The sequence below is a fragment of the Lonchura striata genome, chromosome 10, assembly GCF_046129695.1.
Source record: "Lonchura striata isolate bLonStr1 chromosome 10, bLonStr1.mat, whole genome shotgun sequence".
In the NCBI taxonomy this organism is placed as follows: Eukaryota; Metazoa; Chordata; class Aves; order Passeriformes; family Estrildidae; genus Lonchura; species Lonchura striata.
In genome coordinates, this window is record NC_134612.1 from 15,213,707 (window position 1) to 15,230,170 (window position 16,464).

General features: G+C 45.6%; 2 protein-coding genes across 3 annotated transcripts in view; both read left to right on the forward strand.

Moving 5' to 3' along the window:
* ACAP2 (ArfGAP with coiled-coil, ankyrin repeat and PH domains 2) overlaps positions 1 to 8,907 on the forward strand; it is a 63,640-nt gene extending 54,733 nt beyond the window's left edge. For both annotated transcript variants that reach the window (XM_077785679.1, XM_021536877.2), the window contains 3 exons: positions 113 to 223; positions 467 to 528; positions 4,428 to 8,907. In XM_077785679.1, coding sequence (XP_077641805.1) covers positions 113 to 223; positions 467 to 528; positions 4,428 to 4,531 — 277 coding nt within the window. In that variant the 3' untranslated portion in view covers positions 4,532 to 8,907. The remainder of the gene's footprint in view (positions 1 to 112; positions 224 to 466; positions 529 to 4,427) is intronic.
* A 253-nt stretch (positions 8,908 to 9,160) lies between these two features.
* Positions 9,161 to 16,464, forward strand: part of XXYLT1 (xyloside xylosyltransferase 1) — a 31,825-nt gene continuing 24,521 nt past the window's right edge. Inside the window, exons 1-2 of the mRNA XM_021536792.2 lie at positions 9,161 to 9,397; positions 15,363 to 15,510. Of these exons, the coding sequence (XP_021392467.2) occupies positions 9,206 to 9,397; positions 15,363 to 15,510 (340 nt within the window). The 5' untranslated portion in view covers positions 9,161 to 9,205. The remainder of the gene's footprint in view (positions 9,398 to 15,362; positions 15,511 to 16,464) is intronic.

Here is a 16,464-nt window from a genome sequence, read left to right on the forward strand (position 1 = left end):
ATATATATGAGACTTTTGATGATTTAGGCTAAATACATTGTATCTAGCTTAACTTTATTAGCTTTCTTCCTTTATTGTCAAAAATATTCTTCAATTTTTTTTTTCTAAACAGACAAGTGTGCTTATTCCTAAAACGAGGAGCAAACCAGCATGCCACTGATGAAGACGGGAAAGATCCATTGAGTATAGCAGTGGAAGCTGCAAATGCAGATATTGTTACACTGTAAGTTGTACATTCTGTTTTCTGACTTGGTAACTTATATTTTCCTATTCTGTTTCAAGTTAAAAATAAAAGAAATGTCAAAGTTCCTGTACATAAAAACAGGGAGAACAAAAGAAAAGTCAAAATACTCTATCTGTAGATGACCTCTTTGATGTGAGATTCAGGAGAGTGTTGCAGGTCTTGCATTGTAGTCTTTTTTGTGCTTTAAAGATGATGTTGTTCCTTTTGTTTTCTGAATGGCAGGTTGCGTTTAGCAAGGATGAATGAAGAAATGCGTGAATCAGAAGGACTCTATGGGCAGCCAGGTCAATACTCTTCTAATAACCACACTGAAATGCAGTATAAGAAGTGTATACAGGAATTTATCAGTTTGCAATTAGATTCTTAGTGTCTGAGGGAAATTTAAGATTGCTTCATACAATAATGTTTTTTATAAACCAACACATTCTAAAGCTTCATAGAAATTCAGTGGTGTGACTTCATCAGAGTACTTAGGGAACCTAAAAGGAGACTGTTTAAAGAGCATCCTTATAGCAGTGTGTTACTACAGCCATGACCACCCTATTTTGCTAGTAGCTGTCCACAGTTTTCTCCTATTGCTGTTCCATTGACATTTGTGTCATGTTAGGATTTACCTGACATTGTTTAGTAGCAGCTTTTTGACTCAGCTTGCTTAGAGACTGTTGAAGAGTTCATCTTATTCCAGGACACCATTCTCCTTCCTGTGGAATGGTCTGCTTTTTCTTTTTTAAGAAAAAAATGCTTGCACACCAGTGTAAAAAATGTACATCAGATATTTCAAACTGCCTCCAGACAAAAATAGGAAAGTATTATTTCCTTAAATTTTATTTTTAAATATTTTTATTTGTTAAGATACTAATAAGAAACAAAGCAGTCATTCTTAACTATGTATTTTTGTATGCAGAGTTTCTTTCTGTTTGGTTAAAAAAAAATAGAAGCTGGCAGATACTTGAGCCAACTCCAGCAAGAAAGTAACAAATTACATTTAATGCATATGTGCAACTTTATTCTCAGGCACTCAGATCTAATTTAAACCATGTTCTGATGTGATATTTGCTTCCATAGGAAGGTAATTTAATATCATGCAAGTACCAATAATGAAGGCACTCTTGATTGTGAAGTTAGACAGCTAAAAATACCCTGCTATTCCTGGCAGAAGTGAAAGGTGAACCTTATTTTTCAGGTTGAGTGCTGAGTACTCAGTTCACTCCTATAAAGCCCTCATGTGTTTTCCACTGACTCATGAGGATTGGGCAGGGGGGATGTTACCAGATTGGAGCTGTAGAATCTAGAGACTGCAGCTGATGCAATCTGATCCAGATACTTTACAGCTGGTAAGGTGAGATTGACAGTAAAGAGTAGATTTGCCACAACAGGCAGAGCTTGACCAAAATCAGGGGCAGGCTTTCATTAGAGTAACTTCTGAAATTAATGCCACAAGCTGGAGCACAGAGTCTCAGCCAGAGAACTTACGGTATCTTCGGATAGCACAGCTCTGCACCCTTGTTGAAGTTTCTTTTAAAAGTTGGAGTTAATATTTGAGTGTTTTGAATGCTTTTTCTGCTATAGAAGGGTTGTGTCAGTGTAAGAACCTGTCTGCTGTCATGAGGTGTCACACCTTTCTGTGGTTTTAAGGGATGCAGGTCTTTTTCATTGCTTATACATGTTAATTTACCTGCACTGCCCTTACTTTAGAACTCCAGTGTTCCAAAATTGATTCTAGAAGAAAATAAGGATTTGCAAGATAATTGTATATTTGCTGGTAGCTGTGTGAGGGTAAATATCATTGTATGAATTGGTTGTCATCAGAGTGAAGCCAACTGCCTACTTCCCAGCTCTGGCAATGCAGCTGATAAACAATTGCTCATGTAGCTAATGACATCAAAATTTATAATTTAAATATATATGGCTGGTTTGAGCTACTGAGAGAATGGATATATTGCTTTGCAAAGTACAGTTGGTCTTCCAAAACATTCCTGGAATGGGAACTAGCTGAAACCAGCTTTAAAAAGTTATTTCTGGTGTAGAAGCCATATTACACCATGGTACTGTTTCTGTATAATACTTGAGTGCTCATCTCCTGGTGCTACACTATGTCTTGCTAACTCTTTGATATTAGCATTGCTACTTTTTCTTCCTACCTTTTCTTGAATGTATGATGTGTGCCTTTTGAGTTACTCTGGTGTGAAATGGTAAAGCAGTGTTACAGTATTTTTGTACATATAACCTGCACTTTAGGGAAAACATTGCTTGGAACGGGAACTTCCAGAATTCAATTTTAAAGTAGAATTTAAAAATAATTATAAGGTTTACAGTATTAAGCATATTAATGCAATGTACAAACTAAAGGGGCACTTTATTTTAGTCTATTTTTGTATGTAACATTTTTGTTATGTAATAGAGACAAAGCTAGAGCCAATCTATCTTCCAAAAATAGCTTTTTCTTCTTTCAACTTAATTTGAAAGAACCAAATGTGGCAATTTGAACTGCAGTTCTCATTCACCAGTGGAGACCACTTCTGTATTAAAAGCATCATTGGCTTTTTGTCACAGAAGCCTAATTCTGCTTTTGCCCTTTGTAGCTGTTCTTTTGGTAAATGTTACAGCTCCATTCTATGCTGGTCTCCCAGAGGAAGAAGTTCTTACCTGTCCTGTGCCTGCTTCATCTCTAGAGCACAGAATCACTGAATGGTTTAGGTTGAAAGGGACCTTAAAGATCATCTAGTTCCAACCCCCCTGCCATGAGCAGGGACACCATACTTGAAATTAAATCTGAAAACCAAAAGAGAATTTCTCTAGAACTGACTTTTCTTAATGGAGCAGTTTTGAATGTATTAATATTTTAAAGTCTGGGAAAAATTGAGTTACTGCCCTGTTAAATATTTCTGGAAGGTCAGTTATTATTTGTGAAAGTTTTTTTAAAAGAATGGAGTCTCATCTCCAAAAGAATGATAGTTTTGACATTGGAAATGTGCATTAAAAAATAGAAAAACAAAACAATGTAACTTTTCCCAGTAGTGCAAACTTTTAAGCACAACATTATTTTCTTCCACAATCATGTTAGGAAAAAAAAATCTTCATATTCAACATACAAGATGAGAGGGATTTGGGGTTGATTTCTTTGTCATGCTATTAATCAAGCTGTCAGCAAGAAACAGTAGTGCTGGGATCTTGTGTCCTGTGTGACCATTGTGTTGGGAAGACTCTAAAATTTGAATGGCTACATAGCTCCTGGCCCAACCCAATGTTTGATGCATTTAATTCCTCTTGAAGATGAAAGGGTATGGTTCATGTTTTAAAACAGAACTTGAACTCAAAGCCCAAAATTCTCCGGTAGGTGAAAAAATGTGAGAATGAATGAAAAAAAAGTCCATTTTAAAGTGGCAAAATAATGACTTGGCAATGACTCAAGAAATAATCACTCCTGAATGTGTTTTCCTGTGTAGACAGGGAGGGGGAGGAACACATTTTGGAATATGTTTTAGTAGTAGGGTTGTGTTTAAGCACAAAGGGTGAAGATTTAAAGAAAAAGAAAAGATTTTTAGGGGAAGTATCATTGTTCTTAGAGATCAAACTGAAAAATGTAATGAAAGATGTAGATGAAGTGAATGTAGAAATTTTATTTTTGCTGAAGTAATAGACAAAAATAATTTATGTACAATAATTTATCTACGTAAGACTGCTCTTTTTAAATATATATTTTATTGCTTGCTGATTGTTTCTTTCATGAAGAATTCTGTTTGGCTGTAAGAATTCTGATCTTTGTTTCCAAGTAAATCTTTATTTATGTCATAAATCTTTTTTTCTGTAGAAAATCTTGGTTAGCATTTCCTTGCCCAAACAAGGATTATATCCTTTAACTGCTAATAAATATTTTTTCTTTTTAAGTTGCTTTAAAGTGCTTTAACTTTTCCTTTCTAACTCTGAACTTTCCTCTGTGTGGCTGCCTGTGAGGTACTATTTCAGGTATAGTTTGGCTTTGTTTAATTTGCTTCTACAGAACATGCATGCAAGTAACCAGTCTTTCAGAGTTCACATCAGCATCACTCCATCTAGAAGCAGTATTCATACATGAATTAAGTGTTATGCAGTAATTGATAGCACAGTAGGGCATTTGTGCAATGGTGGGTGATGTTGACTATTACAAATGTTTAAAACTGTTTCTCTTCTCTTTTCTGTCTAGGAGATGAAATTTATCAGGACATTTTTCGTGACTTTTCTCAAATGGCATCAAATAATCCAGAGAAGTTAAACCGCTTCCAGCAGTCAGATTCCCAGAAGTCTTAAGTGTCAAGAAGGAAAAGAACCTGAAGCTTATAGTGCAAGTCTTTTTTTACTTTAACAGAATGAATTGTATGCATTTTGTTAGATAGTTTGGATAAAATGACCACTCCAATGTAGCTTTAGATTGTGGTAGCTGGGGAAGTGTATGAGTTGGTTTATGTTCTACAGTACATATACCTCAGCAGCTGAAGATGTTTCAAAGCCTGAGTCCCTGCTAGCTGAGTGCAAAGCAGCCCCTGTTCCACGCCCAGCATTTGCAGCTCGCACTCGGGAGTGGCAGAGCACGGCTGGAGCGCTGCGGGCTCTGAGCACAGGGTGGTCACAGCAGCTTTGCCACCCAGGGTCATCGACTGCCCTCTGTCCCCTGTCACCATAAAGAATGTGCCTCTGACAAGAAGGTCTGGGTTGCATTTTCTGGGACTGTTTGGAAGGGAATTTGGGTAATGATTTACTGAGTTGTCCTTCCATTTGTGGGACTGCAGCTCAACAGATTCTCTTGTTCCTGCGGTGGCTCTGGTTGGAGGTAGGCTGTAACAGATGTGATAGCTCCTGCTCTTCTGCAAGCTCTTTCACACTGGGAGCTCTAGCACCAGGCTGGCCTTTATGCTGGTGACTGCAGGTCAGTCGCAAAGGGATATATCCTGGGGACCAAATTCCTAAGAGCAGACTATTTTCCTTTTTTTTCTTTTCCTCTTAAACTTCCAGTGCAGCAAGTATCCTTCTAAATGAGCATGTGGAACCTTTCATGAAAAATAAACAATCCTTTTGGACATGATATGGGGTTTGTTTGTAGTATTTTGACATGAAAACTTGAAATTTGAGACATGAAAGTAAATGTTGAACCAACAAAGTTTGTGTAGAATAGTTGTAGAAAGGCTGTTTCTACTTTTTGCTGTTCTCATTACAGGCCCTAAGCTTAGTATAAAAGTCTCGTGTCTTGCAGCCACACTAAGTTTAGGGCAATCAAGCCTTTGTATTAGGAAGCAGTAGCCCTTGTATAATTTTCAAGGATGTTTGTGTTGTCTAAACTTAGGTGAGCACAAGAAAAACTAGAATTTCAATGCACATTTCTGTCAATGAATGATCACAGTCTACAACTGTGTTGTGAGGGCACAACAATTTGCTTTATGCAAAGACAATTTGCTTTATGTAGTTGTGAGCCCCACTCTGCCCTTGTGCATGTATAAATGGTGTCTCTAGATATATGCTTATATATCAGATTATTTATACCTAGATAATAATCCTCCTAAACCTCAAATCAGCAGATGCAATTCTTTATCCTCTTATTTGTTTACCCTATGGAGACAACTTAAACAGAGTTTTTAGGTGACACAGTACCAATGTGAGTTTTCAGTAATCAGTTTTCAGTAATTCTGAAAGCTGTGGCATTATGTTGACCTGCTGTTTAAGTGTATTTAGGAAATTAATTGGCTTTTCTCCATGGAAAGATAAGCAAAACTGGGATAAAACAAATTGAAATCTGTAAACTATGGTAACGTTAAACTTTCTGGCATGTTGAGTTTTAAGAAGTATTTCAAACATTTATAATTCTGAATCAAATGTGTAATAGTCTGCATATTATTATTGCTACAAAATTAGTAGTGTTGTAGAATTGTCCAGTGGATTTTATTTCCAAGCAGAATAATCTTACAAGACAGTTCTTGCTTTGTATGTGGTCTAATTATGGTAGGAAAAGCAAATTTTGCCCATTTAAAGTGCACATTTAGTCTGAATAAAAAGAAACTTAAGGATATCACCTGTAAGCAGTAATTTTTAGTAAGTTGGTTTTTAGATAGCTGCCTATGAATTGATAATATACTTCCTAATCAGCAGTATTTACGAGCAAATGGGTGTTTTAGTAGATCTTGGAGAAAGTAAGACTCCTGGTGTACAGATGGGACCATGTGACAATATAACTGCATAATATCCACCTTAGACATAGGTTTTTCTAAATGTTTGTTTTTCTCAGCCTGGCTGGCAGGCAGTGTGTAGTGTGATTGGCTGGAATGTAAAGCTGCCTAAAGCTTAGTGGCAAAATTGCTGTCTCAGTCCAGGCTGCTGGAGATCTTCACTGGCCACAAAACCCTCTGTGACAAATTCTCCAGGATGACTTCTCTAGACTAAGAAGTTGCTTCCCTGTAGCTCTACACATTATGTATTCTGTTCCCGACTCTCATCTGTCTGGGAAACAGTATCGGTCTCTGTGCTAAAGGATGAATCCCACCTGACTGACAGCTGGTGTGACTCATCAGGAGCACTGGAGTTTTAATGGCTTAGGGAGTAGCTGTGTAACTTGTGATCTTCAGCCTTGTTCCCCTGTCCTTTTGGGTATGATAGGATGTCCAGTATAAACTGCACTCAATTAAAGCCTTTTTCAGGTCAGGTGCAATGGTAACATGTTGCTTATCGGCAGAAATGAATGTACCATTAAATTTGATGGCTCAGTGTCACCAGGCTCTGGTAGGCTCTGTGTTCTAGGGCCTCTGCGACTCACAGGTTTCAGCCCTCAATAGTGTGATTAACACCACAGCTATGAAGATCTGGATTCCATATCGAGTTTTGACTCATGTTAATATTCTGCTCAGTAATGTTAGGAAACTTCTATTTCTATTCCAAGGGGAATCTAAGTGAAATAGTAGATAGTAAGGTTCCATTGTGGGTTAACATCTTGTACTTTGTACCAGACAATAGAAAGGTTCAATTCCAGTTCATGTTTCTCTGTAGGTATGAAATACAGTAGTGCGGGACAAAGCAGAAGATCCCCAGCACATTTTAAAACCATTCTTCATATGGATTTTTAGTAATTTTCTATATTAGCCCATTGAAGGATAGTATAATATCTTTCCTATGTGTTCCAAAAGTCTCTTGGAACAACAAATGTTGAGGAATTCAACTTACATTCTAATTCATCTTGATTTCAGAGGTGTAATGTATGTCCATTGCATATTGATTAAAGTAGTGTCTGTGGTGGCTCATTAATAGTATCAATTGTTTTGACTGTTCATAAGGTTTCATGTTTTATGTTAGTGTCAGTACATTGCATACAAACTTAAATTTCTGAATTATCATATTGAATTATGCCACTGTCTGTGCTAGAGAGTTGGAATTTGTTTACATTAATTTGGATGAAGGTGTATTTGGATTGTAGAGGTATTTCTTCGCCTTCACAAACAGCCCACATTGCAATCAGATGGATGTGTGTTCCAGGTGCTCATTAGTGCATTGTGGACTTCAGCCCCTCTGTCCATTAGGACCTGATCCAGGAAGTCCCTGATATCAGTGGCAGTCTTTCCACTGATTTTTGAGATTATGGATTATACCATTTGGGGCTTTTAATGTTAGACTGCTAAAGGATCCTGTATTAATACTGCATTTTTTGCTCTATGGGGTTTTATATTTTACCTGTTTGTATACTGAGCTGAAATAGTTTTAGAAAATGCAACCAGACCTTCCAACTGCTGTCAGCAAATCCCTGTACAAGAGGAAGTTTCTCCTGTTTTGCATTATGACATCAGTACACGTGTTGTCCAAATTACTAGGTCTCCTGGATAGAGCATAAACTTTGTAGCACTAAACTAAAAGGGTGAGAACTAGAACGAGCGGAGGGTTGAGGTCATGTTTCCAGGACTGCGGTGCTTCTGTGCAGCCATCTGTTTTAAATTGTGGATGTTACCTCTGCTGCTTCAATTTGATAATCTCAAATTACACAGTGACTATAACATGACCCTTTGATGAAACTGCAAATAATAATATATAAGTACAAAGGACATGATATTTTTACAGTGTCAGAAGGACTTAGCTAATTATTCTGATTCTTCAACACACAAAGTATTTTGAGAATCAATTTTTCAGGCTACAGTCTGCCCCATTCATTATGGACACTTTTTCCCAAGTTGGAGTTTATGGCTTGTGCAGTCTGACAACCAACATGCCTTGCTCCCGTGCTTACACAGCGGCACAGTTTTAAAACAGGGTCAACTCTGGAGAGGCACTACTGGGGAAAAGGATGAGTGTACCACTTTGGTATATAACCTTTCATATGCTTGCTTTATCTTTCTGCATACAGTATTTTCTTGTTTCTCTTCCCATGGAAGGAGATGATAGAGGAGGAAAAATTCCACTCACTTTTCTGTTAGGAGCCTAAGTTTTCCGCGTTTTGACAGAAATCGCCAAGAAATCATCGTTTCCTCAAGCAGAGACGTTACTTTCTCCAAAATAATGAACTTTTTTTTTTTTCTCCGCGCCTTCCTCTGTACTCGGTGTTTTTCAAGCATTCCAGCAGTAAAATGTAAAAAACCCCTCCCCTTAAGCTGTAATTGTACAGACTGTATACCTCGCCCTCCTTCGCGTTATGTACGGCTGTAGACTTTGTATCTAAACTTGGCTGCGGTGTGTGTGGTGTGTCATCGCGCGGGCCGGCCCGGCGGCGGCCCCGCCCTGCTGCGGGCGGGCCGGGCGCGGTGCCGCCCCGCCATGGCGGCGCTGCGGGGCTCGGCGCGCCGGGGCTGCCCGCGCTGCCCGCAGCCCGCGGCCCTGGCGGCGGCCGCGGCCCTGGCCGTCTGCGCCTTCTACTACCTGGGCGGCGGCGGCGAGACCTTCTCCAGCGCCACCCGCCGCCTGCGCGCCACGCCGCCCGCCCCGGCGGGCCCGGGGCCCCGCGGGCTGCACCTCCTGTTGATGTTCACCAAGGCGGAGCGCAGCCCCGCGCTCCGCGACAAGGCGCAGGCGGCGCTGCGCTCGCTGCTGCGGCACGGCCGCCTGGGCGCCGCCGACGTGCTGCACCTCCACCTCGTCACCGAGGGCGCCAGCCGCGACATCGGGCTCGGGCTGCTGCGGGACCTGCTGCGCGGCGCCGCCTTCCGCCACCAGGTGCGCGGGGGCCGAGGGGCGGGCCGGGCCCGCGGGGAGCGAGCGGGGTCTGCCCGCGTGTCCCGGGTGCTCTTCCCGCTGGGAACCGCAGGCCGGCGGGAAGGAGTCCCTCAACCAGCGGCCCTGTGCGGCTCCCAGCAGAGCAGCTCGCTCCCGCTCTCTGCTGGAGCAGCGCCCCCTGCTCCGGTCCCGGGAGTCTTGCGGGGCTCGTTCAGTGTCCCCGCCGCTGCTGCCTCAGGGGAGCTGGCCTGGTGCAGCCCGGCGGTTCTCAGCTGGGACTGGGCAGCAGCGTGGCCTGGGAGCACCACTGGCACACCACCTGTGCTGGAGAGGAGCAGTTGCTCTAAGCAGTGCTGCCCTCTTGCAGGCCCTGTTGGTGCCGCTTCAGCATCTCGACACAAGGACCACGTGTGCTTGTATCTCGATGGGTTCCCGAGCAGGAGAGAAGGTTGGCCTGCTGCTGGTGGCTCTTGAGAGCAGGAATGGAGAGCCTGCAGGGGCTCTAGTGCATCTACGTCCAAATGTTTCTACTTCCAGGGAAATGGTTCTGCCTCCCAAATCCACAGCTAGTGTAGTTTATGGGAGGTTTGGCTTCCCTTCTCATTAAACAGGTGTCTGAAAACTGGAGGGGTGTTAAGTTCAGAGATTCCAGGTAACTTGACTCTCCTGTCCTGAAGCTGCTGCTGCAGAGCATTGTTTGGAAGTTTCCTCTAGTCCTGATGTAACTTTTATTGCTCATAAATCCTGTATTTCATATTAGCTGAACTCTGCCAAGATGAAACTAGAAGTGTAACCCTAACATTTTTCATACAGACACTTTCCTGGTAAATTCTACCACTGGTTTTCTTTAAACAAGTCCTTTCCTAGTAGTGGCCCTCAGGTTATGCACCCATGTTGGGAGACCCATGCAGCAGTGCTTGGCTATCTGGAGGGTGTGCACAGTTCCCACAGGAGGATTCTTGCACTCCACAGCAGGATGGACTGAGTGCCCCATGATGGTGCTGTGCTGATGTGGTGCAACAGCCTAACCCAGGCTGGTGGTATTATGTCTCCTGGAGTGGGAGGACCCCCATGCCACTATGGTGTGCACATCCCTTGCAGTCACCCCTTTGTGTAGGCAACTGCCTTACTGCCATCTGCCCCTCTGGGAAACAAGCTTCTCAGCAGGCAGCCTTGCCAGCCTCCTTTCTCCAGAGTAACATGGCTGGGAGTTGGAGGCATGAAGTGATTTGTCTGTTGTGGATTGGCCCCTGTCTGTAGGTGCCTGTGGAGTCACAGTGAAACCTGGCTCATGGCTTGGTGAGTATGTCTGGTACCAGAACTGGTCTCCTGGGTGTAAGCAGGGCAGCATGATCTGGAGGCCTCAGGTGAGATCTCACTGAGATCTGCTCAGTGGGACAGCTGCTTCTCTTTCCTGGCAGAGCCTGATGTACCCTGGTTTCAATGGCCAGCCTGTGGTTGCCAGTGTGTTTTGGACCGGACCATTTCTCTGCTTTTAGGTACAGTGCAGAGGCTGTTCTGCTTCTCAAGCATGCAGCCTTGTCCTAATCCTGTGCCAGTTACTGCAACACCAGCAGGTGACAGCACCTCTTTATTCTTGTTGTAGCACCCCATTCCTCTTCTCTATCAGCAGGAAACTTATGCCTAGCTTGGATTTCTGGTGTCCCTGCTAAAATGTTGAAGATGATTGATCCTGATGCTCGGCTAGCTCCAGCAGTAACCCATCTGTATCCTGAAACCTCTCGTTTCCTGCTCCTCATGGTGCGTGCAGAACTCTCTGCTGCTTGTTATGCTGTTTTCCTAGCACAGGCCCAGATATAAGGCTTGATAAAGGGCTCAGTGGGCAGCTGGAACCACTAAGGCCAGACTGATAAAACTCCCTGAACTTTACCTTTTCTTCATGAGGAAGTGATTCAGGCCCAGCTTTTGGAGCTGCCTATGCCCTCCCATCCTAGCAAAGCTGGGATCAGTTAGCTTCTCTATTGGAGTGAAGCCCAGAGTCAGATATGGATCATAACCACTGGGGGAGGTTATGGGCAGCTTTTCTCTCTCCCTAGGCAGATTCAGGGCTTTCAGAGTGTCCTGGAGACTGCGGCAGCCGGCTGCAGCCCGGGGCAGTGTGCAGTGAGGGCAGAGGGGCTGTGGGGTGCAGGCGGTGGGTGTGTGGCAGCAGCTTAGGCACTGGAGCCACCCAGCAGGGCAGGGCTGGCCGGGCGTGGGCAGTCACCGCCCGCGCTGGCCGTGCAGATGTGCCCAGATGTGCAGCCGGGAACGCAGCTGGCAGCAGAGGGAGCTCCTGCTCCGCCTCTGCGGCCGGGAGGCGGCGGCAGGACCCAGCCCGCGGCTTTCCTGCCCGTGCGGGGCCTCGGTGGGCTTTACCGGGGCTTTGTGACAGCACACGGCTGGCAGGAGGATCTCTGTAGCCTCTCCCGACCCCCGGCCAGCGGGAGGTGTCCGGCAGCGAGCCTGGGCCAGCCTCGGCTGACGCTGCTTACACAGAGCAGCAGCTTGCCCCGTTTCCTGCCACTCCAGGCTGTGTGCTGCAACTCCTTGCACGATTCCTATCTCTTATTGATTCCATTTCCTTACCATAATAACACGGACTGCATGTTCGGCTCTCTGCTCATCCTGGTTTCCTGTTCAGATGAGCCCCACGAAGGACACTGCTGGGTGGATGTAACTGGGCTGCCATCACGCCACGCTTACAAAGACCTGCGAGGATGATTGACATGGGAAGGAGGGAGAGTTAAAGGGAAAAGAAATGCAGGTTGTTTTTTCCTAGTGAATCAGTAGAAAGTGTCTGTCATCAGTGTGGGATGTGTGTTTATAAAACTATGTTTGCACAGGAAACCCCTAGAACTTTTCTTAATGTCCTCAGCAAACGTGGTTGGATTTAGCTACAGGGATTTACTAAGAGCTGTTACACAAATAAATAACGAAGTACAAAATTAGCAGCAGATCAACAAGCTGTGCTAAAGTCAGCAGTGAGGAGGGAAGAAGCCTTCACAGTCCCAGAGAGGCTGCCTGGTCTGTGGCTGCAGGAGCAAAATTCAGCTGCTCAGGAGTTTGCTTTGCAGAAGTACAAAAGACACGTTTTTCCTGTTTTCTTTGGCAGGAGTGAAAAGGCAGATGATGCTGTGTCTGAAGTTTCAGGAGTATCTTTCCTATAACTTTTGTCCACTGGTGCTTGGCACTGTGCTCACTTTAGAGGTGACTGGAATTGGTTTGGTATTTTTCCTGCTTTCCTAGGTACTGTACACACCTCAGGCTGCCTTTGCTGGATGCAGAAGGGTGGTTACAGGTGCTGTATTTCTCTTCCATGCTTCTCCAGCCCAGCCAGACCCCAAACCTGCCCCTGCCAAGCTGGGCTGGGAGCAGAGCATTTCACATCCCTGTGCTGGTGGTGCTCAGTTTCATGAACAGGCTGTCTGTGCCTTTGTACCTGGAGAGTAGTGGTGGTTTGCTTGTTTGGTCCCCTGGGGTGGCCGCTGTCACCGCCGTGGTACAACCAACGACACAGCTCAGCAGGGCCAGGGTGAGGTGCTGTCTAATGGTAACGGAGTTTCCTTCCCTGCGGTGTCTTGGGGACTGTGCTGTGCTATCCAAAGCCAGGTGTGACTGCCGACGAGCTCTCCCAATGGACTTTCCTGGTACGCGTTGTTCTGTGTCTTTCCTGCTGTTCTGCTGCAGGCCTTGGCTGCGAGCCCAGCAGCCGGACGGCAGCAGCGGGGCCGCCCCGCCGAGGGACGTGCTGGCCACGGGGCCTGCGTGAGGGCTCCTGCGGCACCCGGCTGGTGGCCAGGGCCAGGGCTGAGCGTGGGTGTTCAGGGGGCCCTCCCCAGGACAGGGCCACAGGGCCTCAGCTGTGCCTGTCCTCCTGCACTGCCCTGCCATGGGCTCAGCCGTCCTGGCCACTGCCAGGACAGGCATCGCCTCAGCGCGTTCAGCATACCGTGGGTGCCACGAGCACAACCCTGCATCCAGCGAGCTGTGCTCTGCGCTGAGAGCGTGCTGGTCTGAGCAATGTGTTCTGCAAAAAGCTGTGGAAGGAGAAGCTCCAGACTGCTCACTGCCTCAATCAGTGCAGCCCCTTGTGCACCCCATGGAGAGGATGGTCATTGCACCAGCACAGGCTCCAGAGCTACCTTCTCCTGCGAAGCATTTGGCTTAGTTTAGCTTTTCTTTTAATTAAAAAAAATAATTAAAAAGTAAGTGCTCTATCCTGCATGTTTTAAGTATATAGTACAGAGCCCCTTTTTCTTAAGCAGATGAAGTTTAAGTAGAGGAAAGAAGTGAGACTGTAGAACTGTTGAAATAATTTAATTTGAAAGCGATCTACAAAGACTGTGGTTTGTGTTCCCTGCTGAAGGCGGTGCCACCTTGTGGAAGCGTCTTGGTATCCCTCAAACAAGAGCGATAGGTTCCCCTATACAAAATTCAAGTACTGCTGCAATGTCATGTCCTTGCTGTACTTTAGTTCCAGCAGGGCTTTTCTTGCTTTCCCTGACCAGAAGAAGGCGGCACGACCTCAAGTCTCCACACTCAAGTTCCTGCACTCCCCCTTATCTGCACCAGGGTCGTGTCCCTCGTCTCTTAATTATCCTGAAAATCCCTCTCAATTATCTTGTGTGATTCAGTGACCTGTATCCTTCTGTGAGTATAACGAGCTGCATGAAAGTTCCTGTTCATTGGACTTTGACCAAAATAAATTATAAGCTTGTAAAATGTCAGTAGCTGGCAAGGTGCATTTGGGGTTGCTCCTGTTTCTAGGACGTAGCCACAGCTGGCGCAGGCGTGCCAGGGCCTGTGCTGGTGCATGGGCTCCCACAGGGCTGAGGGATGCAGAGCAGTGCTGGCTGAGCACCAGCAGAATTCCAGCACAGGCAGGCTGAGATCCATCTACAGAAGTTGCTCTGCTTTGCTGTAGCTCCTGATGTTCAGATTTTCATCAGCGTGCTGTGGCCTGTCCTCCCTTTCCCCCTGCAGCCCCACCAGGACGTGCTGCAGAGCTTGCCTCCATGCCAGGCTGAGGAGCAGCAAGTCTGGGCTGCGTCCCTGGCCCTGTCACAGCCTGCTTCTGTAGGAGAGAGCAAGCCTTGGTCCTCAGGGTAAGTGATGTGGTCTGGCTTGGCTCTGAACAGCAGCACACCAGAGCCTGGAGCAAACTGTTGCCTCTTCTGATGGACTCCATATGGGAGACCAGATATGTGCTTGTATCAGGCAGGGGGAACAGCCAGAGAAATAGCCCAAAACATGGAACACACTTGGTTGTGTGAGGGGATTCCAGTCTCTGCCCACCTTACAGTTACAAAATGGCTGGAAAAGTCTTTCTCCGTTCCCTGCACTTGACCTATTCTTACATTAAGATGATGTGCAGGGGCCAGGGCAGCCAGGCCGCTTTGTGCAGCGGCAGTGCCACCAGCACTGTTTGTGCTTTACCAACCTCCCCCTTGCCCCATGCTGGTGAGGGCTGGGCAAAGGCTGCTGTGTGGTATTCACATTCTCTGAATAGAGAGAGAGACATGATTCTTTCTCCCAGGATTTTTCCTGGGAAGTTGTGAGATGCAGTGAGAAAGCTCAGAGAAAGAAGAAAACATTTCTTATCTCTATTCACTGTGCTGTTTTTTGGCACATGTGGAATGTGTTATGGAGATTGTTTACCAAAGAGTGATTTGTTAATTGGACACTGGTGAAGGTTATTTGGATTGATTGGCCAATTGGGTCAAAGCTGTGTTGCAACTGTCTGGAGACAATCATAGGTTTTTCTTTAGTATATTTTTAGTATCATATAGTTCTAGTATAGTAGAGTATTAATGTAATATAATTTAATATAACAAAAACAATTTATTCAGCCTTCTGCAACATGGAGCCAGAGTGGAGGGGAGTCACACTGCTTCAATAGCTGCTGGAGCTGGGCCTGTCCCCAGAAGCAGCAGCTGAGTGGTGTTTCTGGTGTCTCTGCCAGGTAATCGTCCATGATGTGAATGAGCTGACAGAAAAGCTGTTTCCCATCGTTGAGGCCATGCAGAAACACTTCAGCGCTGGATCGGGGACCTACTACAGCGACTCCATCTTCTTCCTGTCAGTTGCAATGCATCGCATCATGCCCAAAGGTAGGTCTCTGCTGTGCTCCCTCCAGCAACACAGGCTCTCTTCTGCACAGAGAAGTTATCTGGTGCTATTTGAAATACAAAGTTAATAAACTTTTAGGATGGACTCGTGGGATTCTGCTCCTTTCTGCAGAGTGATGGACTCATCAGTCCATGACCACATCCAGGTCTCCACTGGCATGAGTGACAGTAGGTTCTCCTTGTCACATGGCAGCTGGCCTGCCTTTATGCCCTGAGATGATAGGAGAGGTGAGACAGGAGCAAGCACTGTTCAGTGTGTGTTTACAGGCCCCTTCCCCTTGTGGTACCAGCAGAAAGAGGTGCTGTGTCTGGTGTAGCTGTGTACTCTTGAGTATCAGCAGAGAGTAGTTGTTGAGTCTTTTCCCTTGGCTTTATGGAGCTTTTGCTGATTAGCAGCCACTGATCACTTAAGTTATTGTGCCTCTGCTGTTATCAAGTGCAGAAACACCAAGAACTCTGCAGGAAAACAAGGCAACTGGCAGAAGGGGCTTGGCTCAGCTGATGCTGTTTTCCTCCCCTGCCTTGTGCAGTTGCCTCTCGTGGAACCAGCATGCTGTTTAATCTTTGGTTGCACAGGTAGAGTTTTGTGTCCTTGGGCTCCAAACCCCTTCAATGGAGCTCCTGCAGCCCTACTTGTTCATTCCCAGTGCTGGTCCCTGGGCTCTCCTTGCCAGCTGCCTGGTGGCCTGACACACCAGTGATGGCAGCCTCCCTTCCTGGGCTGGTCACATGTCCTGCCTGGGCATGGCAGGCTGCAGGTGGCAGTGGTGGCAGGGAGCCCCAGGACCCTGCCTGGCCATACACCTGCCCCAGGAGGAGGTGACCAGCCTCTCAAAGCTGTTTGTGGATGTGGGCTGCCTGTTCCACATGTGTGCATGTTCTCAGGGCTAGCACTGCTGGCGCCAGCAGCTTCCTTGGCATCTGGAGCCTCTGCCC